Source organism: Sebastes umbrosus, chromosome 14 (genome assembly GCF_015220745.1).
Source record: "Sebastes umbrosus isolate fSebUmb1 chromosome 14, fSebUmb1.pri, whole genome shotgun sequence".
Taxonomy (NCBI): domain Eukaryota; kingdom Metazoa; phylum Chordata; class Actinopteri; order Perciformes; family Sebastidae; genus Sebastes; species Sebastes umbrosus.
In genome coordinates, this window is record NC_051282.1 from 21,079,868 (window position 1) to 21,107,737 (window position 27,870).

The 27,870-nt window shown below is 41.8% G+C and overlaps 1 protein-coding gene across 2 annotated transcripts; it reads right to left on the minus strand.

The window, feature by feature from the left end:
* Positions 1-1,803: 1,803 nt before the first annotated feature.
* On the minus strand, positions 1,804-27,140 carry LOC119502000 (disintegrin and metalloproteinase domain-containing protein 11-like). Of its 2 annotated transcripts, XM_037792808.1 has the most exons (26): positions 26,694-27,138; positions 25,592-25,782; positions 21,342-21,418; positions 20,912-20,978; positions 18,090-18,172; positions 17,930-17,993; positions 17,397-17,457; positions 16,677-16,858; positions 14,970-15,041; positions 14,609-14,775; positions 14,411-14,495; positions 13,316-13,406; positions 12,723-12,774; positions 12,047-12,146; positions 10,868-10,939; positions 10,680-10,772; positions 9,271-9,351; positions 9,135-9,185; positions 8,403-8,466; positions 8,189-8,294; positions 6,823-6,942; positions 6,520-6,688; positions 5,691-5,802; positions 4,796-4,886; positions 2,263-2,280; positions 1,804-1,904 (listed from the first exon to the last, which is right to left on the minus strand). In XM_037792808.1, exons 1-26 carry the CDS (start codon positions 26,752-26,754, stop codon positions 1,889-1,891), a joined length of 2,346 nt encoding a protein of 781 aa, XP_037648736.1. In that variant the 5' UTR covers positions 26,755-27,138; the 3' UTR covers positions 1,804-1,888. The 2 variants fall into 2 exon arrangements, with proteins under 2 accessions (XP_037648736.1, XP_037648737.1); XM_037792809.1 differs by lacking the exons at positions 1,804-1,904; positions 2,263-2,280; positions 4,796-4,886 and adding an exon at positions 5,048-5,324 and having other exon boundaries at positions 26,694-27,140.
* Between the last annotated feature and the right edge of the window lie 730 nt (positions 27,141-27,870).

Here is a 27,870-nt window from a genome sequence, read left to right on the forward strand (position 1 = left end):
CTCAATTCAAAAAGATAGTGTCTAAAAATATGGGATACGATGCATCTTATTTTCTCTTTTTTCACCTAAACTTCAAACAGATTGTATTTGATACCAACTTTGTACATATTGTAAAATTAACAATAGTGCATCTGCCATAGTGCAAAGCTCAAATGAACCAAACTCATACACGCATACAGTTTTCAGACGAGCTGCCTCCTGGACCCCAGACGGGATCTCTTTAATCTCATTTACAGTGGGTATCATTCCAGTGCCTCGTGGCTGAGGCGTTCACCCGGGACTCGGGGCTATCAACAAAATGTACAAAAGATTCATTACATTTAAGTGATAGCTGGAATGATGAGAGAGATGCGAGACAGCTAGCTCAGCTGTGACGCCACATTTAAAGATGCTTGGACAGTGTTGACTACAGGAGAGATTTGTCAGATGCGGGTCCTGTCGAGAGACTGACAGCTATATGTTTGAAACAGATACAACTCATTATTTTTAACATAGCTTTTAAATAAATCTTCATACAGTGCATTTAACATTCAGTATATCTTGCACATATTTACAAATAGGTGTGCATACAGTTGGCTAGTGCTCGTTTTCTGTAGTTACATGACATAAAAATGGTTATTTGTGTGCTGCCTTTATGGTGCCATGGCTGCAGCGCACAACGGTTTGTAGAAAGAGATGTTGTTCAAGAGGTAAAAACCTGCCAATCTACCTGTGATAGGAGGGGTGTTAAGGTGTACACAACTGCCCCTAACACTGATGTAAACAGACATACATTCTTCTTTAAAAATCACCTACATTCACTCGTGAACAGACATACGGATTAAACCTCCTAAGCGTACAAACTTTGAGCCTGAAAGTGGTGAGCACGCACACACAGACATGTTGTGGAATGTATGTTGGTCAGTCTGTGATTGAAAACACTAAGTTACGGTCTCTGCTGCTTCAAAGTTCAGTGGTTTAAAATGATCCCAAAACCATTAACACCTAGCTTCCCTTTTTTTACCTGAAAACTTGTGGGGGGGAGGGCAGATAGGAAAATAAAAAGAACAAGTAACAATGAACATAAACTCAGTTATCAGTCAGGGCTCTGGCTAATGGCTGACTGTTTTTTGAGCCATCACTTTATATGATCATTAGTCCTTCCTCAGACTCTCTTTGGAAAACATGCGAACAACAGTCCAAAGTTTCTTTTCAGTTATATCCATGTTGCCCGACGTTGTAGATTAAAACAGATAATTGTCCACTTTGAGATGTTCAAGGCCTAGCCTTGGAGGAACTATCCCTCAGGTCCTTCTCCTTTCAGAAAAAAGGAAACTATTTCCCCTCCTGTTACATTAATTCAGTCTATTAGATGTCCAGTCTGTGTGCTAATCCAACATTTATCTGTGGACTTAGTTGGTGGCCAGTTTAGTTTGAACGCAGGCAGGCAGGAATTGGAAAGACATGTCACATATTAAATTGGTCCACGGTTGATATGTTCTTCATCAGACTGTTCAAGATGTGTGTAAAGGAGGTACACGGACACCGAATCACATTCTCAGAGCCACGGGACTGGAGGAAGACCCTGGTGTCTCCCACGCTCTAGGCGTGGCCCGGACACAGTCCTCAGCGGCCTGCTGGAAGCAGCCACGGGAGTATGATTTGGCTGGTATGGTGAGAGGAGTTCCACGGACCCAGAGGAGGACGGAGGACAGACAATAGGAGGAGCAGACGGTGGTCGGGGGGGGGGGGGGCGTGGAGGAAATGATAATCGGAAGAGGTTTGGAGAAATTTTGGGACAGGAGTGGAAGACTTTTTTTTTGTTCCCCTCTTCTCTGATGTGGAAACGACACAGTGCGAGGAGGAGGACAGTAGACAGGACAGAGAGACAGAAAGACAGACAGACATCTTATCCTCCACCAGATCTGAAAGAGAAGTGGAAAACGGAGATAGTTAACAGAAAGAAAAACAAATACAGACGATGAAGATGAAGATGCAGATGCTTGAGAAATGGAAGAAGCCATTCTGCTTAAAGGGAATATTATGGGATTGGGGACAGTACAGGGTTGGGGAGTTTTTCATAAACAAGAATCGAAATGGGATGAAGCATTGAAGCAAAAGGAGCAGTGAGATGCACGATGAGCATGGTGCTCTGGGGGGATGATGAGCCACTTCAGATGGTGGATGAAAGAGTAAGTATGCTGAGGGAATATGGGATGGGATATTTTGTGATGCTGCTTCATCAACAAAATATCACATGATAGTGGTCCTGCAAGGTTATACCTTCCTCTCCGAATGTTCCTGCATTCCATGAGCACACATTAGAGAGAAAAAGAGAGAAAAAACACAAACATATCAATGACAAAAGGAAATATGACAAACTAATATTAACAAATTAATATTAAAATAACTATATTTTTAGAAGCATTTTATGAAGCTGATAATCTTGCATTAGAATTGCATGAAAGTTAAAGGACAAATAAACAATAACAGTACAACTGCACAAGAAAAATTTCAATAATTAACATTTAGAACAATTAAAACTTAGCATGAACAGGCTTTAAAGGGTAACTTTGGTATTTTTCATCCTGGACCCTATTTTCCCACGTATTTGTTTCTAAGTGACTAATGAGGACATTTTTTAAATTGGTCCTGTATTCAGGGGGAACGCTGTAACCAGCAGCAGCGAAACAAGCTGTGAGGGCAAGTGAGCAACATCAATGTAACGTTACGTTCACTAAAAGTGCTTGTTTTTGCCACTGACAGGGTCAGATTGTTATTATAAGTGTCTGACAACATTATGGAAAGGACCCTACAGAGAAATAAAATGTTTTCTCTTACCTTTCACTTCATCCGCTCTGTTCGTTATTATGTCCAAGTCTCAAGGAGAAGACTCGTCGTGGCTCAAATAAATACGGGCGGCCAACAAATTCAAAGATTACATCCACATTGTGGAACACATCTAAATATTCAGCCATGACATTGAAAATCTTTTAGATAACACTAAGCTACACTTTCTGTACTCCAACACAACAAACTCTGCCCGGCTGGCACTCACGTTTCCACCATGGATGAATTCCACTATTCCACCCATGTCTTCCAGCAACACATCACTTCTTCAGATTTCAGAACGAGACTTCTCCTTGAGTGTGACTCTTTCCATAATGTCTGACACTTATAATAACAATCAGAGCCTGTCATGGCAAAAGCAAGCTCTTTTAGAGGACGTAAATGACAGGAGCCAGCTTGCACCGATAGCACCAAATTACAGCAAGTGAGCGGCTGCCGTCTACGGCGCTCTCCCTCAATACTGAACTAGGTTCAGACATTGTTGTCCCTATTAGTCAGTTAGACACGAAAACATGTGAAAATAGGGTCTAGGTTGAAAAATATAGAAGTTGCCTTGTAATGTGAAATGTGGACATGAAATCTGAATCAATATTTGACTCATTTTCTTTCATGTTGAACTGGCTTTTAGATTTTTTAACAAACAATGACTCAGTCAGTCATTCGATCCATTATTCATCTACCAGTCCTCTCCAAAATCTTTCTTGCCAGATTATGATGACATCACATGCAGTAGGTCTACAGTAGTCATGGCCTCTCAGCCCCATAGAGTCTGACAAGGCACTACACCAGAAACTATTACACCCACCCTCTGAGCCAGAGGTCTGACTAGGAGAGAAAACTTCTTACAGCTCATGCACACATGCACAGACACTTACCTCTGCCCCTAAAAGGACTGATTACATGCTATAAGTTATTCAAATGTTGCTTTTCAATTAACAATTTTCAACAGCCACAATTATCTTATGAATCTAACTGTGAGTAAAGGAAGGGCAGTCCTTTTAGGTCAGAGTATAAGGAGTGAACAATAGCTAGCATGCACAGGTGGAACAGTGCAGAAGAAGCACATCAGCGAGTAGGGATGCACGATATACTGTATATCGGGCCCAACAAATTATCGGTTGATAATAGAAAATTTTAATTATTATGTATTATTCCGATCATTTAAATTATAGCGGATAAATTAAATTAGATTAAATTGACTAATTAAATTAAATTAAATTAATTTTACCTAAATTTCCTTCAGGAGAAGAAGAAGATTTTGCACTACAAGTTTTTAGACGTACTTTACCAGAAAGAATAAAGGAACATTTAAGAGTCAGAACTGTTATTTGTTTTTCTTGTGTTAACAATAGTGATGTCAGTCAGATTCAAAGCAATGAAATATTAAATCATCCATCTTTGCTCACTACATCTTAGTCTTTCTTACCCTCCGGTGTGCATAAACTACAGGTTATGAACTTCTTTTTAAAATACAAAAATGTTAAATTATCGGTTATGTTATCGGTATCGGTTGAAAAAATCCATATCGTGCATCCCTCTCAGCGAGGGCATTTGGGACGGGGCTGCCTGTAGGAGAACTGGATACTGCAGGCTAAAAGAGCACCAAAGGTAAAACATATTTAAAAAGGGTGTTTATAGTAATCCACTGTAACCATTTTCATAAAAGGCTAATAATAAATCTAGTGGACTTGAGAGTGCTGCAGCGGTTCCTGGCAGATCAACATCTCGGTCCTGCCCTGTCATTACCCTAAAAGGGACTGAAATGTGATGTTTCGTATAGATTTTGACGCCAAAAAGCAGTTCAAGCATTTGCACGGTTGAGCTCAGACTCCCCATGTCCCCTCCCCTGGCTGGGCGATGAGTTGCAAACGGGCATCTAGTATTTGAGAGGGGTGAGAGTGGGCGGAGCGGGGGGTTCCTTTAGGTAGAAGCAGACAGGTACACAAAGGCATGCCAGAACTCTTACTTAAATCCCCATCCTGTTCCCCCTAGGACTATAGCTGCCAGGAGAATAGCACCTGCGATGGACCCTATTATGATATTGGTGCCACTGGGACCTGCGCAGAGGAAGGAGGAGGGAGGAAGGGTGCGGAGGAGGAAGAGGAGGAGGAGGGGGAGGGGCAGAAACAAAACAACACCACTAAAAAACACGTCAGAGGACAGCATCAACACTGTACATCAACAACAACAACTAGAGAGAGAGAGAGAGAGAGAGAGAGAGAGAGGCAGATGGTAAGATACCTGCAGACAGAGAAAGAGAGATGAAGGGAAGGAGGAGGATCGGGCACGTTGGGGTGGAGGTGGGAGAACGGGCGGGTGAGCGAGGGAGGTCAGGGAGACAACGGTAACAAAAAAACAAAAACAAAGGAGAGAGAGTTTTATTACTTTGTTCTCATTCCCCTTCTCCTGCTCTTTCAGCTGGACACCCTCTTGCTCAGGGTGGCTTTTTTGGCCCTATGAGAGCAGCAGCTCAATTGCTCTGTGTCATTGGCAGACTGCAAGAAAGTAAGGAAGACACTTGAAGATGGTCGTGCCTGCAAGACATACAGTACTACCACATACACACACACACACATACTGTACACACACATATGCTCTAAAACGTGTTTCAACACACACCCACAATCTTCCAACATTGAAACCAAGACTCAGCAGGAAGAAAAAACACTGTGGGGTCTAAATATTGATGTTATCTTTCTCACAATACTCAGGTGAACTACTCTTTGTGTTTGAGGACGAGATATTGTGCTCCGCTTCAGTACATAGAGAAGCTACAGTGATGAAGGGTAGAGAGTATGAGGGGGATATGAGAGGCAGACAGAAAGAGAGACAGGGGCAGCAGTTTGAGAGGCGCTATGGACCTTTCTTCTCTGGGCCCGTTGGGACTGTCGGCTCAGGGATGGGATCAAAGACGCTGCAGTCCTTCCCTGTGTAGTCCCTGTCGCAGATACACTTCACCTCATTACTGCAGGTCTACAAGAGACAGAGAGAGAAAGAGATGAAAAGCAAGTGCAATAGCTGCTAATAGAAAGAGACAAGCAGAGAACAGTGTTAAAATGACTATGACTAGATTCTTATCTTTTAAGATTCTGAATTGATTCATAACTTCCAAAAAATTGATTTTAAAAACTTGTTTTTCTATAAAAGAACCTAGATATTGCGACTGATGGACAATACACACCAAGTCAAAGTTGTGACAAGCATTATTGTGTGATTTGTAAAAAAATAAAAAATCACATAATATACCATTTTTAGTGTTATTTTGTTTACAATTTATTTTCTAAAGTTTCTGAGAAATAGAAAGGCAGCTAACCTACCAATTGTATTTATGTAATAGGCAGCATTTTTATTTTTGCATAACTTCTTGAAGTCACTGAAAATTGAGAAGTACTAATTAGTAGAAAGTGTTTAACTGTGCAAGTTTAACACTAATAAATGTTTAATGTAAGGTATGTCTTGTCTTTATAACTATGTTGTTTAAAGAGAATAAACAGACTGTTTAAAAACGAAGCTATGACCTCAGTAATAAAAGAACAACTGAATTTTTTCCTTCAATGTCACCAAAAATGTTATGAGCTTCATAAAGATAAATATTATGGCAAGTATTGCACTAGATTACACAGCTGTGACCACTGTGTGCGTGCATGTAACTTCTATGTCTGAAAAATGTGAAGTTGTGAGCTTTTTTACCCCGTGGTCAGAACAGATGCGTCCATAGTTGGATCCCGAACAGCTGCTGAGGTTGAACGCCGCCACAGGGAGGCAGCGTCGCTCCAGACACATCATGTTGGGACCACAGGGAGTGCCTTCCTCCACATAACCCAGGTCTGATCCATCCTCCAGCAGAGCATGGCCGCCTCTGGGTGAAGCATCCAAACATGTCAGAGATGTGGGAGAGTAGGACAATTTGATATTTAGGGACACAATATTCCCATTTTCATGCTATGTTTGTTGTAGCTGATGCCAGATGCCAGATGGACGTGACCCACTTACCTGCAGTCCAGGTACTTGTTCTGGTGGTAGAGGGTGAAGCTGGTCACCTCACCCTGCAGGTCTCCAAACTTTGGCTTCATCGTCACGTTGGCACAGAACAGGAAGCCGCATAAGACATCCCTAAACAGGAAAAAGGGAATGGCAGAGAACAATGTGCATCAACATTGGGCTGTGTTCACAATATTCCACCTCTTTCTGTTTTCAAAAGTTGAACTTTTAAGTCAAGAACACATTGTGGGGGCTTCTAATAGTCATTATGTTGCTGCTATGTTGGCGTTGGCATCGGCTGGGTAACACACAAACCAACAATGTTCAGACGTTTACCTTTGCCGTTAGCTGCTTGCATTCAGGTAACACAATCAAAGACAGTTTTAGGTAGTTTAATCCAAGCTAAGTCACTGCTATGCTACCAGCAGATGCCATGACCACTGTCAAAAACTGTATGCCTCCCAGCATGCAAAACACCTCACTGCAGTACCATCCCTTCCTGTATAAATGCAGTCCTATTATAGATGACTGCCACCCAGTGTACAAAAAAGGTATCACATGAAATAAACATAAAGGTAAACATATGAATAAATGGCTCTTACACACAATTTGGACCATTTTTGGTGCTCCAGTTATAACAAAGGCTGTTCACACCAACATGGCTTCAGCGCTCAGAAAGCAACAGTACGGCCCCTATAGGTGTTTTTAATATTTTCTTTATAAAAATTGACACTGAAATGACAGAAGCGTAAGCTATGTTGGCTACACAGACATACAGCACTTAATAATAGAAAAATATAATATTGGTTGGTTTCTATTAAATTCAGTAAAGACTCAAACCTGAGCAATATTTGCAAAAAAATGTAGTTGAAGCACCACTTTTTGTAAGAAAGAAAAGCTGAATAGTGTGAACACACTCTTAATTATAACTCTATAATGATAATTTAATTAACTTAAATCGATGGATCTTGTAAATGGAATATATGAAATGGAAAAAATAACCATGACAATTAGAAATCAAGTTCATATCTTTGAAGAAAGATGGGAAAATGGGTGAGGTATACAACAGACAAGATTTCTAATGATCCCCCAGCTAGATTTGTCAACTAAGACGATAATGTGTGTACATATGCTACCTGGTTGTTTCTTTTTTTCTTTATCCTCTGAAATGAATTTATCAGCTACCTGTCAACTATCTATTTATGTAATCAGTTCTTTTATTTATTTATTTTCTCCTGTTTTTCGTTGATTATTATTTTATTTTATTCTGTTTTGTCGTATGTTCTGTGTATATGATTTCTTAAAATGCAAATCATTGAACACACTCTTGTTCTTCCATGAGAATATCAGCCAGGGGAATCAGGATGGTGCGACTCACGGCTTGTTGCACTGCAGCCAGCCCTGGCCTTCAGGACCCGGACCACAGTTGCCTTTCTCCGTCCCCTCAGCGTTCAGCTTCTCATAACAAAACCTGTCTGCTGAATCTGGGAGGGCAAACAAAGACGCTAATTGGACTGCTGCAAGTCGAATGAGACTACAAAGCCATATATACAACATGTCCAGGTGCAAGCTGCATGCTGCTCTATACTTACTGTAACCCCAGAGTCCCCTACACTGTCCATCACGCGTCCTGCACCGTCCACCGTAACAGCGACCCTGAAGAAATGAGACAACAATAATAAAGTATACGCATGGTACCTGAAAAACACAATATACTCCTGGGAACACGACACAAAAGCTTAAAATTGGAGGAATTATATATTTTTGTATTCTGAGATGCACTCAAACAAATAACAAGAAGTTGAAAAAAATTGGAACCTCCAAAGGTAAACAAGTGGCTGGAAACAGTAGAAGACATATATAGAATGGAAAAGGTAATTTATAAAACCAATAAGAAAGAAAAGTTGTTGGAAAAAAGATGGGCCTTCTTTAAATTAAGTATATTATGGCATATTATAAGAAATATTAAATGGATCACGTTTTGTGAAGATCTTTTAAGTAATATACATGAAACTGTAATAGAAAGTTAAAGCACCAGTAGATGCATTAAAATGAACCATTTTCCCTTTTGTTCTTTTTAAAAAAAAAATGTCTCTTGGTTATTCTATTTATTTTTTGTTTATTTGTTTACGTTTGCACCTATTATCTGTAGATGAAAGCTAAAAAATGATAAAAAAAATTATTACAAGATGTTTAAATAATGTAAAGGACAGGAAATGTATCAACGATATACATTGACAAAATAAAGTATATAAAAAAACAGTTATCAAGTATACGTAAGCGTGAGCTGCAGACTAGAAAACATGCCACAAACGTGCCCTTACCTGACTAGTATCACACATGTAGCCATCCAGCCTGTGCACATTATGAGGACACTGCAAAACAAGAAAAGTACTTCATGTTCTGGATACTGCGGTTCATCTTGCAGTTTTTTTTTTTTTACATCACAGTTAACTGTACCTGGCTGGAGTCTCCGGTGCAGGTCTCTGGGATGTCACAGTCGTTCACAGCCTCTCGACATACCACGCCTCTCCGCTCATACTAGGTCACAACATAAAAGGGATCAAGTAAATGCTGGATAAGTCATATACAGTAAGTAATCATACAGGCTGTAGACATAAGTAGCACTCAGCAGAAACTTTTCTTTTACACATTTTAATTGCATTCAGTTTAACTTCCCTTAAATATTTCTTGTGATCTATATTTGGGGAATAGTACTGTATACTTATATAGTGGGGCGCACAACATGAATTGGTGAGTTGCCACTTAGTTGAAGGTTGTAAACGTTGAACTCAAGCCACAACATATTTCTAGAACTGATTTCCTATTCCTGCCGTCCTGATGTAACCTGACTCGCCAGATGGTTTGTTACACAGAACCATCTGAGAACCCGTCATTGGAAACTGTTTGGCATGCAGGGCAGGAATTTCACGGAGCCCATGAGGGCCATGGCTGCCGTGCCCCTCAAAAAATTATATACCGTACAGCCACAGTGGCCTTGATGCCTCGCCCGCAATTACCAAAGCTGATTCCGCCATTTTCTCCTCTGCCTCTTTCTCCTCTGCCTCTTTCCTGTTAATACGGGGTTTTAGACACCAGTGTTGTGATTCTGAATTCAGGCAACATCAAGTGGGACGCTGCGCATATAACCAGTGGTGGGTTTGATCTCCAGCCTGGTATGAACCGCAGGAAAACCGTCTATTTATGATGATAGTTTGACACAAATATTACCCCTAGATTCCACCAGAGGCCGCCGGAGCGCTTTTCAGAAGCGTCCCAGAAGCTTCTCTCCGCTCTGCTCTGCTAAAAATATGCGCCTAGTCTATTTATTTATCTGCGCGATATACAGTGTCTCCTTCACCATTTGAGGGTGTGATAATATGATTAAAAAGTTATTTTTATAAAACGGTCACTATATCCTGACAGTAGTGCATGAGACAGGTAATCTGAAAAGAAATCATGTGCCTCTGTGTCCTCTGGTGCTCCTAACGGCATCTGCAAGATTTCACAGACCGGAGGAAAACAACCAATCAGAGCCGAGCTAGAGTCTGCGGTCTCTGAGCAGCTGTCAATCAATCATGAACTCTGACTAAATGGTCAAACTAGGCAACGCTGATCAAATATGAATCAATATTCTGTTACTGTAATGCCTATTTCTCACCTCAAATGTTTTCAGAAACATCTCGTAGTGTACTGTTTAGCTGTAAAATGAGAATGTTTGTGACTTGGCAGCTATGTTGAGATCAGTTGAGGAAATACCAAGCACCGCCCACCAGCCTCTTCTTCTCATATAAAGACAATCGACATGCTGTATTTACTAATTATATTAAGTTCACTTTTTTGAATCCTTGTAATATAGGTAGACTCACCTTGCAGCTGCTGCAGCAGAGTCCGTTACTGCACATGGCATCGTGGGTAAGTGTGCACTTTTTACAGCAGGCTCCTCCACTACGGACGCACTCCTGCAGACACAGACATGAACACAAACCTTCAGCTCTGCTCCAGAAAATAGCTTTAAGAGCTGGTTTTCATGCATGATGTCCAAATGGGTACTCACCACCTGGGATCCACAATCACACTCTTCCCCTGGCTCCACAAAGCCGTTCCCACACTCTGGAGGGTCCAACAGCTGAGGGAGACAGAGACAGACATATATATGTAAGTGGGACACAGATGGACGAGAGATGAAACGTGTTAGTAATATAGGAGAATGTTGGCTGGAACACAGAAACACTAATATGCATTACTTAAAGGGATAGTTGGGTGTTTTGAATAGGAGTTGTATGATGTACTTGTCCATAGTCAGTGTATTACCTACAGTAGATGTCTGTCGACACGCCCCCAGCTTGGAGAAGCAGACAGGAGTTACCGCACGGGAGCAAAGCAATATACAGCTGTGGATGGGGCCGGCAGCAAAACATATTATAGCCTCCTAAAAAAATCAATATCAGTTAACAAGTGTACGCTATATTTAGAATATTTTCACCGCTTTACCTTGCTGTCAGACAGACGTTTCCGACGGGGAACTGATGGCAGTTGTATCCATCTATGCTCTTGCCAAATCCACCAGACTACATTGAAAAAAAGTGTAATTTTTACCCCGCAGAACATAGAGGTTGCTGGTCTACCGCTGCCTTGATCAGTTAGTTAGTTTGTGTTATTGTGTGACTTTGGTGAATCCAAACTAACTCTTTAAAACACCAAAGTCACACCATAACACAAACAAACTAACCGATCACAGCAGCGGTAGACCAGCAACCTCTATGTTCTGCGGGGTAAAAATTACACTTTTTTTCAATGGAGTTTGGTTGCTTTGGCGTCGTAAACATAGACTGTATAGCCGTCTCACGGCAAGGTAAACCGGCGAAAATATTCTAAATATAGCGTACATTTAAACTAATATAATTTTTTTTAGGCAAGCCTTTCTTTTAGGTGGGTAAAATACGTTTTGCTGCCGGCCCCGTCCACAGCAGTCCATTACTTTGGTTCCGTGTGGTAACTCCTGTCTGCATCTCCAAATTGAACTGTCATCTACTGTAGGAAATACACTGACTATGGATAAGTACCTCATACAACCTCACTTCAAACTATCCCTTAAAAAGAAGAAAACAAAAAATATTCAATGCCCTTGTAAGTACGTGTTTTCCGGTGGAAATTAGACTACAAGAATAATTAATTAGTCTATAAATAAGATGCTCCTCTCACACCACATCGTGAATCCCCACATGGCCCTCACCTTGTTTGGCTTGTTGAAGAGGCAGCTCCCGCCCCCCTGGAGCAAGAACTGGATGTACTCATCAACACTGCAGCGAGAAAACTTTCTGGGCAGATAGAATCTGTGTTCACACACACACACACACAAAGATCGAGACCAGGACATAACAAAAAAACTTAAATAAAAACAGCACAACGCTTTTCTGCCAGTAAGGAATGCCAAAATCTACTGTGGGTGTCTGTGCCATCACTTTGCAATCTGACAGAAATGTTACCATCTGTAGTAGGATATTACTCAAATGAATAATTTAAAACTGTATTGTTCCATCTGGTAAGGCGCACCAAAATCCAGATCATGCATACTGTATAGTAAATACTTTATATTCAATTTGCAATTCTTTCAAGGTGGTTGGCACGCAGATGTCTGATGTTTCAACAAATTCTCTGAACGCATCAAATACAAGCTGTGATTTTCACAGGCTTGGCTCAGTAAAAGTCAAAGCATCCCTCTGTTACAGGTGTTAAATTGCCTAATTGAGTGAAATGAACGGAACAAATCGCAGCTTAGAGGGAGAGCGACAAGAAAACAGTCCTGCTGTTTAATCGTGTCAACAAACAGAGAAGAGATTCATTTTTACAGGTGTGTTGTGTTTTTTATGTTGTTGTTCACTTCAGTGTGCTATGATGTGGATCTTTACCCCGTGTCTTCCATGATGCAGCCCAGCCAGTTATCTGGGCACCTGCAGTCTCCTGTGAGGAAGACCAGGAGGAAGAAGAAGAGCATAGATGAGAGGGGGAAACTTAAATGAATAATGCGTGGTGATCAGCATTACAATCCAAGCTGTGAGTCTTCCCATGCTGCAGCAAGTCTCGAGAAAAAGACTTATGTTCGACAAAGAGGAATAGACTTTCCATAGACCTGATACCTAGTGACAGAGGTGTGGAGAGCCTACAGTGTGTGCACTGAGCTCCTGTCCTGGCATTGAATAATAGACCTGATGGCTCTTCAACATTAATCACTGAGCCCATTGTTCAATGGCAGCAATGCTCTAACCACCACCCCCTCCTTCTAGGACGCAGGTGACTAATCACCTAATGGAGAAGTCTAATTACAGAAGAGAACTGGACAGGGATACCAACACCCAACGCTCTGTCTAACACCCGTCCCCACCTGCCTCGATCCTTCCCACACTGATCTCGCTCTCTTTGATAATTTATTCAGTTCAACCTCTGGTTTATAGATCTCTCTATCCTCCCCTCTGCATTATCAGGCTTTCCTGTTGTCTTTTACCTGCAGCGTTGCGTATGTTGTTCCACCTCATGCCGATGTTTTGGCCAAGACTCTGGCACAAAGTGATGGCCATCGCTCCTACATTCCCATACTGCAACAAACACACATAGAATCCACACAGGGGAGTTTTATTGTGAGGTGATGGGGACAACACTGATATAAAATCCTAAAGGTGACTTGGGTTGCACCAACCAGGATGTACTTAAAACCAGGATTAAAGTAATAAATAGTTTGACATTTTAGGGAAATAAGTGTGTTACCTTTCTTGCAAAGAGTTAGATGAGAAGATCAATACCACTCTCTTATGATAAATATAAGGCTACAGCCAGCAGCCAGTTAGCTTAGCTTAGCACAAAGACTGTCAAGTCAAACTTTATTCATATAGCATGTTTAAAAACAACCGCAAAGTGCTGAACATGTACATAATTAAAATTAATACAAAGCAAGCAACAATAAAAACAGAGTAAAAACAATAAACATAATGTGCACATAACGGAAGTAAAAGAGTTGCAGCACAACAGAAGATAAACTTAATCAAACGCCAGGATTCTGTGGTCCGAGCTGTTTTAATATTAAAAAGTAAGATGTTCGAGAGGTTAGGGGAAGCCACCGCACAGGCTGTTTTTAATAATCACTGACATAAACACCCCCCACACCCCGTAGCATTTAATGATTTAACGAGTTTTTTTTCCATAACAACAGTGGCATTATGTAAATAAACTGGCATTTAAAGGGTTAAAGTTCTGAAAATTAATGAATATTTGGTAGTTATGATCAGCACTGAGGTTGGTTAAAAAATTTAACTCAGTGAAAGTGGAAAATAATATCATTATATAATTTCATGGCAGTTTTTTGACGCAGAAACTTTTGTCGTCTAAGGACATCAGAGCAGATCAGAGCTTTTTTAATGGGATGCACAAGGGTTAAACTTATTTGTATTTATCAATGGTTTCATTTAAATTGTGCAACAAAGATGAGATGACATTTTAATCTGGTTTAATCACTTTGATTTAAATTTAGCTAAACCATAATCTATAGTTTAAAAGAATCCCTGTTGGTGCAACTGAAAATATAACCTTTTTAGATTTCCCTCACCTCGTTGATGCCTCCTCCCCTTGTTAGAGAGCACACTCCTCCTGTGTAGGCCGTCCCACTGCGGCTACTTTGAAATGTTCGCCCTCTGAGGTGCAAAGGAAAGACACCATAATTTAGAATAAAACCTCAACAAGCACCCAAACATCAAATAATAACATCAAATAAGCCTCAATTCTCAGGATATTAGATTCCTCTTACGAGAAAAGATTGACGACGTCACTCTGATCTTTGATGTTGTCCTTCCTGTATTTCATGAAGTTCTGCAGCGTTATCAATGGATCTTCAACTACTGGAATCATATTTTTAGAGTTCCAGGTCTCCATGGCAACCAGCACGATCCTCGTGTTCAACTGCTCCTTGTAGATCTGGGGACCGAAAACGCCCATCAGTTAACCTCTTTGTTGGCATGACACCTGTGCTGTGAACACTGTGTGTGTGTGTGTGTTATCTGGGATAATATACACACACTTCTTGACAGGTGGCTGTGTGTGTGTGTGTGTGTGTGTGTGTGCGGAGTTTAGGAGTAGGAGGATTATAATCCTTCAAACAAAGCTCTTACCGCGTCTGCCATGTTGACCACTGCTTTGGCAAAGTTCTTGGTTTGGCTGCTAGATTTACGCAGCTGTACAAACTGTGGAAAAACCGAGATGCACAGATGGTGTAAGAGATGGATCACATTCACTCTCTCACACACTAACACACACACTTTTGTACTTCTATACTTCTAAGGATCCTGACATAAGGCATACATTTATAGGAATGTGTCTCTGAGCCCACAATGCTGGCAAATGGGATCTAATGTTTGCTTTATATTTTGTATTTACTCCATTAAGGGTGCTTTCACAAGCCATAGTCCGTTTGATTAGTCTGAATCAGAGTGAAACTGATACTTTTGGTTTGTTTTCTATTTAGTCTGTTTTGGTTTCACCAACGCGTTCTCATCCCAACTCGTCACATACTGACGCTTTGTCAGACCCCTCGGCGTCACTCTTTTCGGTCACAGTAAACACGTGCTTAATGATGTGAAGTAAACAAAAACGCATGCTTAGGTTCAGGTAATAAAACCACTATAGCTAGGCAAAAACAACATGGCTGGGCTTAAAACTACTATGTTTGTACAGTGAAAATGACTCTGAACGTTGTGCACATGGGACACAAACAGCGGTCTCCTGGATGACAGCCTTGTGTTTGTTGGACCCATCCACCTCCCCTTCCACCTGTTCTATTGTAGTTAATGGAAAGCCTGGTGCATCTCATACCGACACTAAAGGGTGCCTTAAGCGGCGGTATCTCACGTCGACGGCCGTGACAAAGTGTCGGTATTTGACGCCCTGGGAGTGAGAACGGGCTGGTTTCACAGTGCACAAATTAAAGCTCACCAAATAAAAAAAATAATTTGCTGAGGGGCGTGTACAAAGGAGGGAATTTATCTTTTTCATTTCGAGAGCTGCCACTTCTGCAGTATGCAGGGAATAGCAGACTTTGAAATATTGCTGTCAAAGTTTTTGACAGTTTTTCACTTTGACTCGGCACTGATCGACTAGGAGTTTGAATCTTCTCCAGTTTATCTCGAATTACTTCATAAACGTCACTATTTTTGTGGATTTTATTTAGCATATTCTGTATGTTCTCTTCCGCCCAGATGTCAAGCAAAAGGTCAGTCCTCTTCCACTAATGTTAATCTGTCGTTTTATCTGCGTCCATCTCAATAGACAGCCTGCATTTTGGTTCACATGAATATGGTCCGAGATCACCTCTTGCAAGTGGTCTCAGACCGGTTATTTTGGTCCGCACCAGAGTACAGTTACTGCATTCACAACTGCCCAAATGAACCACACCAGGGGTTGAACTGCACCAGAGTTTGATTAAAATGGACTAAATGTTGGCTTGTGAAACCGCCCTAAGACCGTTTCCATTAACACATCAACATCTGTACATTTATACCTCTGAGAACAGTATAGTCTACTTTCAACGCAACATACTCTGATGTTAGTGGATGCCAAAGAACAATCTCTAGCAGCTCAAATGTAGCCTCTCTTTTCATGTGCCAACATTTGTCAGATAAGCAAACGTGACAACAACCAGATTAATACACGCATCCCCAAGCTAGGCTGGTAGATGGTTAGCCACGCACACCATGCTGGTAGTTAAAGACACTGCTGTACTGCACCTATGACCCGTACAACTCTCATTTCTCTGTACGACAAAGAGCACCAGAGCGGATCAGACGTCCACATAATTAGCAGCAAAAAGTACTTTAACTCACCATTTCGTTGTCGTTGACCACCATCAACTCAATATATTTGGTCTCAGTCTGGACAGAGGGCTTGCGAACATATCTCTTGGATCGCCTCAGCCCCTCAGACACCTGCTGCTCCCTCATTTGGTCCGGTCTGTCGTCATCAGCATCACCTCCTCTGCTATCCCACTCACCTTCCTCTGTACAGTCTGGACACACAGAGAAGCAGAGCTGCAGGCACTTAGAGCAATATTACTTTGTTTTTGTGCTGTAAGGTGCAGTTCAAATCTCAATTTCAGTCAAAATATTACAGTTCCCAATTCAGAAAGCTGTGAATATAATTATCACCCCCTCTGAATTAACTAAAAATGACATCCCATTCAATTATCACACTTGTTTTGGCAGAACGATCCTCTCTTAAAGGTGTGAAGAGATTTTTTTGATCATAGGAGAGACCACAATAGCCGGTGTTGGAGGTTTATTGGACAGTAACATAAACAGTACCCATCGAACATGTAACATTTATTTATATTTATATATTTATTTATAGGATGTTTGGTCTAATTTATTGAACTGAAGGCAAGGCAGTTACTGTATATTAAAATGTCATACAGATAAGAAAATAAGAAAAGACTTATAGCGAGACATGCCAGGCAAAAACATTGTTTTTCATGCACTGGTCAATTTTGAGATGACTTCTTTCAGACTAGCAGAAAGAAAGATTATGTTTTAAATGCACTTCTGTACCTGGGCAGTGGGGGGGAAGTCTGATATCAGGCATCCTGCGGATTAGGTGAGCGCCATCATCCTATAACAGAATACACCCAGATGACATTAGACACATAAGGACACATAAAGACAACAAATAATAGACATAATTATGTCTAGAGCTCCAGCAATTAATCGATTAGTTGTCAACTATTAAATTAATCAGCATCTATTTTGATATTCTATTAATCGGTTTGAGAATTTTTTTAAGAAAAGAAAGTCAAAGTTCTCTGATTCCAGCTTCTTAAATGTGAATATTTTCCGGTTTCTTTACTCCTCAATGACAGTAAACTGAATATCTTTGAGTTGTGGACAAAACAAGACATTTAAGGACATCATCTTGGGCTTTGGGAAACACATTTTTCAGCCAATATATATTAGCTGAGGGCTGACATTTTATAGACCAAACAACTAATTGATTAATCGAGAAATCAACACATTAATGGACAATGAAAATAATCGTTAGTTGCAGCCCTGATTAGCACAACAACTACTATCCTCTGACTATTTACCTGATTGCTCCCATTGTGCAAGGGCTCAATCCCGTAAGAGAAGAAGCCGTCAGAGAACATGCCGCTAAGGACCAACAACAAGAGAAAGACCGTGAGATGCAGAGCACAAAGAGACAGAACAAATGTGATTTTATAAATAAAGGTTTACTATGGCGCTCACCACAGGCCGTGGCAGGTGGAGAGAGCTGCCCAGGACTCTGGCAAACCTCTTAACCTTCCCTGGTAGTAGCAGTGCTCCCCTCCCTGTGGACACAACGCACCACAACCTCTACTGACACACTTTAAAGGCTCTCTTTTATCCTTCATTGGGTATTGTTATAGGTCAGCTCTGAGGAAAAACCTCTCACAACCTCTGCATATGTGACTCCCCTCTCACTCTTTCCCCACTATAGCTTTTATGGCACAGTTTGTGACCTACTTGTGTCCTGTGCTCTATTGCATTATATTCTGCTTTTCTGACAATAGAGGTGGAGGTAACAAGGATAATCTTCAATAAATCAACAGTTACTGTAGGTTGCACACACAGTTAGATCTGAGAATTTAACATGGATTGAAAAACACAATATGAGAGTAAAAAATGAATTGTGCTGTGCTCTTTCCTGTCTTCATAACAACCTTGACAATAAAGCCCTAGCTTTTTGTCTCCAGCTAACACTCCCTCAAAAGTGGGCGCACTGCTTCACAAGGTCACGGCGGCGATGATGAACCACCAGGAAAGGTGAGAAAAGTGAGAAACACCGTTTCACCTAGACCAAATTGAGTTCAGCAGGGTGTCTCAGCCTTGCCACAACAGCTCAGGCAAACAACGCCCTAGTGCTTTGAATGGAAACAAAAGCATTGTGATGACAGAGATCGGCCTGGTGACGCGCTGCCCCTGAATGCATCACACCTGCCATGTCCAGCAGCACCATCAGAGGCATAACGCGAGGCCTCCTTCCAGCTGAGCGACAATCTGGCCTGACTACGGGTCTCCATCCCCGACCCCGTGAGCCTCCTCTCCCTCCCGCCACTCTGGGAACAAACTGATGGACACACATACACTCCCAAAATTACTCCTCCCCGTTCCAAAGCTCGTCTTGCCTTTGTATTAACTGGCATTTTACTCCTCATTTTCCCTCCTCCTCCTCCTTTCTCGCCGGCTCTGCTCTTCCTTCCTCCCTCTCGCTCTTCTTTCATTCTCTTCGCTGCCAAGAAGTTAATGACACTGCTGAGCTAACTGGTTGCTATGGAAACAGGCTTGTGATTGGTCAGGAGGACTGAGGGAGAGTTTGGAGCGATTGTAGGTGGGGACATGGAGTGCTGGCTGGGTGGGTGGGTGGGTGACTGCTGGAGGGGGGTTAGTGAATGGCACATTTATACAGAAAAAAACCATCCCTCCTGGCTGGCAGAACGCAGTGACATTCCTCTGGTCTGTCCTGACAAGCGCACATCACATTAGATGTCAAGGCTTTCATCCATTTTCCTGTTATCTCTTAATTCTTTCTCTGAGCTCGTGGTTTTACACCACAGGCGTCCGCTGCCTTTCTTCTTCTTCACTGCCTAAGAAAGGCCACAGCGGAGAGGCACGCGTGCACGCCGCTGACAGGAAAAACCCACGTATGTAGAGCACAGTAACATGCATAATCTTAACAGTTACACGGCAGCCTACTTTTGAAGCAGAGAGCACACAATGCACCTTCTATAAATAGATAAAAGGGGAGGATGAGATCAAACTGTGAAAACTTCAATAAAGCATCGCAATCACATAAATAGATCAGCTTTAAAAGATAAAAACAAACAAAAAAATGCATTTTGTTTCTAAAATGAGACATTAACCAAACAGATCAGCCTGAGATGACCTTAAAAATAGAATTGTTCCGATACTGATACCATCATTTATTTATTAAAATTGACTTGTTTAAATCACGGATGTATAAAGAGAACTGGATACAGCGTTGTAGGCGGGCTCCCGTTCATTCCTATGAGAGTTGCTCAGTGGCACATGAAGCCAAAATGGCTCGACTGCCGAGTGATAAAGTACCCGGATCATCCGGCAATCTTCTGCATCCATTGGGCCCATAGAGCAGGCACTCCTGCTTGATTATCTAAAAAAACAAATTGAAAAAAAAAACTCTTTCCCAATGTAAGTCTATGGGAAAAAGTATTTTTAGGCTCAATGGCATCCTGTAACGGACACGGAAGTTGTAGCACCACCTTTTCGTCACTACGAGAATTTGCCTCAAAGCCCGGCGCTCTTCCTGAGGGCTTTGTTTAACCACAAATCAATTCTTCTTCGCCGCTCCAAAACAGAAGCCTTCACTGTGCTGTCGCCCTAGATGTATCATGGCTGCCACTGACAACTACTGTTTTAGAGCAGCGAAGAAGAACTGATTGCAGGTAGTTTGTCACGTGACAATAGCAAACAACAACAGTGTGGTGCTAGTGGAGAGTGTAACGGTAGTCAGAGCGAGGAACATGTCGGCCATTTGGCAATATTTCACAGTGGAAAATGTGTTCATGTTTTTACAAAGGGTTTAACCTGAGCCAGGCCATACAACAAATATGGTAATCATCCATACATGGTCAGTAGTAAACAGCTGTTAAATAATAACAATAACCATATTTTATTTTTTTGATCACGCTGGTATCGGTTCTGTACTCGGTATCGAACGATACCGCAAGTTCAGGTATCAGAATCAGTATTGGGAAGGAAAAAATGGTATCAGAACATCTCTATTTATAATATATCTGAGACATAGGAATTGTGTTGTATAATGAGCCCTAGTAAGGTATTGCATCCGACAAACAAAACTTTAAACTAATTCTGATATCCACTGGCAGCAGCACCAGTGACAAAGTCTCAGTTTCTGCAGCCAAAGAACTGAATGCTGCACCGCCGCTCTGGTCATCTCATTAGTATGCTGCCTTCTTTGTGCCAAAAGACAAGTTCACTCACTAAAAATCCTGTCAGCACACATCCCCACCCCACGCAAACAATCTTACCACCGACTGTGAGGCTCTGCCATCCTGGTTAAAGTGCCGTTCCACATATTCTGAAGACAGGAGGTGACTGCAAAGAGAGGAGAGACAGACTATGAACAGCATTATCTCTTTCACCATGTAATCAAAAATGGTTTCATCAGGGTTATTTTCCACCTCAAATGTATTTCACAAAGAATAAGTGAACGTATTAACATGCGGCGTTAATAAAATCAGTGGAAGCCCATAAACATGCAGCAGTGTGTGTCTGTGTGTCTGCTACATTGGTATTCCCCATCTTGTCATGTAACATAATAGAGGCGCTAAGTGCATTTGCTTAAGTGCTGGGAAATGCTAATGAGAACAGCTGCAGCGAATTAAAAGCACCCACTGATACTGTACTGAAGTGTGAACAAAAACAGATCTGATGATTTATTTGGACGGTAATACTAACTGGTTTAGCTCCAGGTCCAGAGTGAAGGTATGTCCAAAGGCTTCCACTTGAAAACAGCTCTGGGCCAAGTGGACGGGCTGAAAAAAAAACACAACCCTCAGTGACAGAGACAGATTTCATAGTTGATAAATCAAAGTGTAACAAAACGTTTGTGGTTAAGAGTGTCGCTCTGTCAAAAGCCACGGAACGATTGTGGAAAAAGGTCCCATGAATAATTCAACAGAATCAATAGTACGTACGCTCTAAAAGCAACTCGGCAGCTGAAATATTATGATTGATAAAGTCGACATTGATCGACACTGGCTGCCAGCATTCAGGCAGACATGACAGCAGAGAGCTATGGTTGTTGTTTACGAGCTCAGCTGGAGTTTCGTGATATAGATGGATGGAGAGGGGGGAGGCAGAAGGTGGAGAAAACTTTACCGGTGTGGTCTATATTCAGCCATGCTGTGCCAATGCCCCATAATGGACAGCTGCCAGAGAGCTGAGGAGGTGAGGAGACAGCAGGGCCAGCAGAGAGAGAGAGAGATTTACTGCAGACTAAACAGTGTGTCTCTTCAGCCGTTCTGACTGTGCCAGCGTGGATCTCAGTGGCTTTGATCTCAGTCTGGAGGAACCAGGCTGCAGTGAATCACTGGGCTTTTACAATAAAATGCATCACTATCCAGGAATTATTCCTTCCAGTGAGTACGGACAACAGATTTCTTACTACTGTCTTGGAGAGGCTGAAGCATGGTGTCTATCAGGGCTTCTGTCTCGGTACAGTAATGTTGTTCCATTGGTTGCATTTGTGTTCTGATCATTATGTGACTGTGTGACTGTTCTTAAAGCGATAGTTTGGGTGTTTTGACGTGGAGTTGTATGAGGTACTTATCCATTGTCAGTGTATTATCTACAGTAGATGACGGTCGGCACGCCCCCAGTTTGGAGAAGCAGAAAGGAGTTACTAGGTGAGCCTTTCTTTTAGGTGGCTAACATACATTTTGTTGCTGCCCCCGTCCACAGCAGTACATTGCTTTGCTTCCGCACAGTAACTCCTGTCTGCTTCTCCAAACTGGGGACGTGCCTTCCGTCATCTACTGTAGGTAATACACTAACTATCGATAAGTACCTCATACAACCCCCACTTCAAAACACCCGAACTATCCCTTTAAGGTGGTTGAAAAACCATTTTCCCAACAAGGTCCATTTAGTTGCTTCACTGAAGCTTTTGATTGTACCACACTATCTTCTCAGTTGAGTTTGAAATGAAATTCTAGCTATCCAAAATTGTATTTTTCTGAGCACTTTTAAGGACTTCTCGTCCACATTGGTTCAAAAGGTGAGATTGAAAATTCACCACCAGGTCCTTTTAGGAGCTGCTCTGGAGCTTTTGATCGTATCACATCATCCATCCATCTTCCTAAAGGCCTTTTTGAGCCATGATGGATATTAAAATGTAAATAACTCATTATTCATTATGAAATCAATATACATTTTTACCTAATCATAGTAATGCTAAAAGATGTGGCTGACTTCTTTATGTTTGACAACAAACTGCTACATTTATGTGGGAATTGGTCCCACAGTGAGTGATTTTCTTCATGGATTTATCTTTAAAGATGATAAATTGGGAGCAATTTCTATTGCCTCTGCACGGCTTTCAACACGGCGATGGCTGAGCCGGCGGCTCACAGCTAATGGTGCCAACAGCGCTACCAGTGCTAACAGTGAAAACAACGGCCGTGAGCTAGCCAGTGGGGCACGCTCACATGCACAACATGCACTAAAAGCACGTAGGGCCGGCCCTGCGATGTCAACCAAGCACAGAGGAGCTCTGATTGCAACACACACAGAGGGAGAGCAACTTCATTGCTCAGGTAGACATTACTCCTCTATATCTTTACATAGCAAATAGTTGTTTGATGCTATATTAATGCTCTGGATATTGTATAGAGCCCCTTTAAAATCAATGTTTCTCACATGATATAATGATATAAATATCCTGGTACAGCATATCAACCTCAGCCTGAAATCTTAAAAACATTGTAATCCAATTTTTTATGCAAAAAAAACCCCATAAAAAAACATGAATCTTATCATTTGTCTTTCAGTGTCAAGTGAACACAACAAATCATCGCAACAGATAAAAAAACAAAAAACTTGAGAGGCAGAAATGCCGCCTCATCTATTTTCAACTCAGCGTGATGTGACAGATAAGAAAGAAAAAGTTAATCTCATCCCCTGCTGCTTCTAAATTTATCACGTCCCTCATTCCAAGCATCTTAAATATTTCAATAAACAAAACACAGCAGGTCTAGTGCAGCAGCTAAAACGGGGACTTCTGAAACCTTGTCTACTTGAACAGCTTCATCATTTGTATCTTCTGAATATAGATTATGTTAGCTGTTGTTGTTTTTTTAATCATATATTATATACTTGGTTAAGACAGCTTCTCCTCCAGAGCCAACAACATTCATCTTAACTACATAGTCTTCAAACATGTGACTCTGTGTGTGTGTAAGGAGCCTAATGTACTCTCTCATAGCAGTTATATGAAGTACATCATATCACCATGACACAGGGAGAGAGAAACAGAGAGGGGGCAGGGATGGGATGGGGAGTGCTCAAGCCTCTTGGACCATGCAGCATTCCTCACACAGGCCTGCTTCATAATTAATGGGGACATACTTCAACACACCACTGAATAATGAAGAAGTCAGGGGCTCAGCACAGCAGCCGGATGATCGGACATAATGACTGAATATTTCAGGATGGGCTGCACTTGGTCATGTGGAGATGAGGGCCACTACAAACACGCACGGAAACATTCAAACAGCTCTTTGATAAACTGTGCATTTACTACAATGTATGCACAAAGCACGTGAGAAGGTTTTAGTTTCAGAACTTGCTTGAAGTTTAGGCCGGAATAAATAGCTGGAAAACAACCACTTGTCTGTCTTGGGTTCATCTCAGCCGACATTACTTCACTGTGGACATAAAAAGGTATTTTCAGTGACTAACTGGGTCAAAATCACGAGGAGCAGAGACACTGCTGCAAGACACCACCCTTCGCTGCAGAGAGCTGAGGGCTGCACTGTTACAGACGCTGGAAAAATGAGGTTCCCATCAGCAGCACAACAGTCTGTCTTGGTACTGTCACACCCATATGTCCACACAGACTTGCTACTGCCAACAATAGAGAATCTTCTTTAGTAAGGATTAGGGCTGTCAAAGTTAATGTGATAATAACGCGTCAACACAAATTTGTTTTAACGTCACTAATTTCTTTAACACATTAATGCAACTTGCGTTTTTTAGGTTGTAGCGGGCTCAGTTTTAAGCTACAGTGAAGATACTGGTATCATAGCAACCATGTCATCTTAGCTTGTCCCGAAGGAGGCTAAATAACGCTCCAAACGTCCGCTAAATTTTGGCGAGGAAAAAACTGGCATAGCCATTTTTAAAGGGGGCCCTTGACCTCTGACCTCAAGATATGTGAATGAAAATGGGTTCTGTGGGTACCCACGAGTCTCCCCTTTACAGACATGCCCACTTTATGATAATCACATGCAGTTTGGGGACAAGTCATAATCAAGTCAGCACACTGACACACTGACAGCTGTTGTTGCCTGTTGGGCTGCAGTTTGCCATCTTATGATTTGAGCATATTTTGTATGCTAAATGCAGTACCTGTGAGGGTTTCTGGACAATATTTGTCATTGTTTTGTGTTGTTAATTAATTTCCAATAATAAATATATACATACATTTGCATAAAGCAAGCATATTTGCCCACTCCCATGTTGATAAGACTATTAAATACAAATCTCCCTTTAAGGTACATTTTGAACAGATAAAAAAAAGTGTGAATATTTGGAATTAATTACGATTAACTATGGACAATCATGAGATTTATCATGATTACTTTAATCGATTGACAGCCCGAGTAAAGATGCATGCGGAGCACTAGATTTCTACTTTCCTGAACTTATTTTTCCGCACATCAAGCTGCAGGCCCACTTTTCATATGACGAAAAATATTCTACCTCCAATATGTGAGGAAATAACGAATCCTCTGATTTAAAAAGCCATTCTCATACATTGTCCAACTGGGATACTTTTTTTTTAATCACATTACAGTGAAATGAATCTATTCCTCATGTTGCTGGGAGATTCCTGAAAACTTTGTCAAGGACCCCTGGGTGTACCTGGCCCCCAAATTAAGACCACTGCTGGGCTGATAATCGCAGAGAACAGAGCTACAACTTACCGAGGTGTCCCCGGTGCTGTTCTTCACCCTGGTATCCAAGTAGTCATGAGCCATTTCCTCCTCCGACTCGATCTGCTGCACCAGCCGCTTTGGATAGGTGACCTTGGTGGCAGTGTCCCCGCTGTCCGGCTTCCCTGCCGGGGTAAACCAGTCCCAGATGTCTCCATCCTGCACCGGGCTCCTGTCCACACCTGCAGGTAGTACAACAGAGACACTTGTTACCACACTGTGTGGTCTCATGAGTGTGTAGCGAGCTTGGCAAGGTAGAGACACGCCTGTCTAAATTGGGACCTGGTAGTGGTGTAATAAGCAAAACAAATAGTAGAAGTTGATTTGAAAGTGATATATATTTTTTCTGTAGGCTAATGGTTTGTTGACCTAATTCATCACACTGACCAGTTAATAACATTTTATCTGGCAATATTTGTTTATAGATTATATTATAGATTATTTTGTATGTTGTATATTGGTAGAAATTAAAAAATGTTATTCTTATTTTATTCTAACGTTTTTATCTATTCTTTTGTTATTATACTGTTTACTTGCACCAACAAAACCAAAGCAAATTCCTAGTGTATACCTCTTACACCTGTTAATAAACACGATTCTGATCTGTCACTGCTCTAATCTAAGAAATGTAGTGGACACAATGATGAAACAAATAATGAATGCAATTTGTCATAGTTTATAGGCTCTATAGTAGCCTGACGCCCATATTGACACATACACACAAGGCCTATGGAGTTTCCAATCTCAGCAATCATCAATCAGGCTGTAAAACATGTTGTCATGGTGATTGACAAGGTAGTGCTTTTCCGATATGTATTGGCTTAAACCCAGCTGGACATGGTTGGATTATATAGGCGATGGGGCTGCCATGGAAATGTGTTGATGCAGCAAATCCACCGCATCGGAGAGTGCTGCTGCTTTCAGGCCAGCGAGCTGCTTGGCACCGAGCTCCCTTTACAATAAAATCACAGAAAAGTGCTGGTGCAAGGGGGAAAAATGTGGATGCAAAGAAAACGAAAAGGGTGCCCCTCTCTCTCTCTCTCTCTCTCTTTCTCTCTCTCCTCTCCTCTCCTCTCCTCTCTCTCTTTCTTACCTGAGACCGCAAGACTCTCGCCCACTGCAGCAAAGACCATGAAGCACCACACCGCCAGCATGATCTTCACATATTCCCCCGGATTACAACATCGAGAGCCTGCAAGATGTCACGAAGAGGAGCAAAAACCGCACAGCAGAAATGATGGCGAAGAGTGAATCTGCTAAACATCTGATGATGATGCGCGTCCTCTCATCTCTCCTCCTCTCTCTATGCCTCTCTCTCTCTCTCTCTCTCTCTGTCGCGCTCTCAGAATGATGAGAAATGAATCATAACCTATAGGCCTCAGAGGATCAATACAGGCCTATATATTGATCATCAGTCAGGAAATAGTGAGGAAATGAGTGTATGGATGGATGAGGCTGTACGTGTATTATGCGAATCTGCGGTATGGATGGGATGGGAAAGCGAAGAGAGATGCTCTGGGTCTGCGGTGAGAGGAGGACACGTGGGACCGTGGTACCCTCCCTCATCTCGCGCAGCCTCCTCCTCCCGTTGCCAGGGAGAGGATGCGACAGCACCGGCTGCTGCTGCTGCTGCTGATGGGGAGCAGAAGCCACCAAAGGGAGGGATCAACAATTCATCCACTTTCTCAATATAATCGGAATACATGAAGATTACAGGTCTGCAGAGGATGACTGTTGTGTGTCCCGATCCAGGAGATACATCACAGCTGAACACAAAAACATGTCATAATTAGATCTGTCAATCAATTAAAATATTTAATTGCGATTAATTGCAAATGAATCATTCTTTTTTTTTTTTTCTGTATACATGTCCAAAGAATGCTCCTAAAACCAAAATAATATTGGCACGTCTTAAAGGGACTGTTTGTAAGAATCAGAATTGCTTGTTAACAGCGACACCTGTGGCCGTTAAGTCAATGAAAGTCAGCGTTGGGCTCGGGCTTGTGCTCATTCTACATAGACATGAACGAGCATCGCTCAAAACAGTGAGGCGACACACGTCAGCTAAACCCATAATATCACTCTATATTTCACCTGCTTGGCAGTAATGTTAGCTGACCAGGCGGAGGTCTCTCCATGAATCACTGCTGATCCTAGTGTTGGCTTTTCCTGCTTTAGCCTCCCGACCGCAGCCGGAGGAAACAGGGGAGACACCGGAGTTTTGGTTGGAGATGATAATTTCTCGCTGCGGAGCCCCGTCACTTCACAAG

Coding starts and splice junctions, on each gene's coding strand:
- LOC119502000 (XM_037792808.1), bottom strand. CDS start 26,754: ATGCTGGCGGTGTGGTGCTTCATGGTCTTTGCTGCAGTGGGCGAGAGT. Junction 8,295..8,402: donor TAGGGGACTCTGGGGTTACA/GTAAGTATAGAG, acceptor TTGCCCTCCCAG/ATTCAGCAGACAGGTTTTGT. Junction 5,803..6,519: donor GCATCTGTTCTGACCACGGG/GTAAAAAAGCTC, acceptor TGTCTCTTGTAG/ACCTGCAGTAATGAGGTGAA.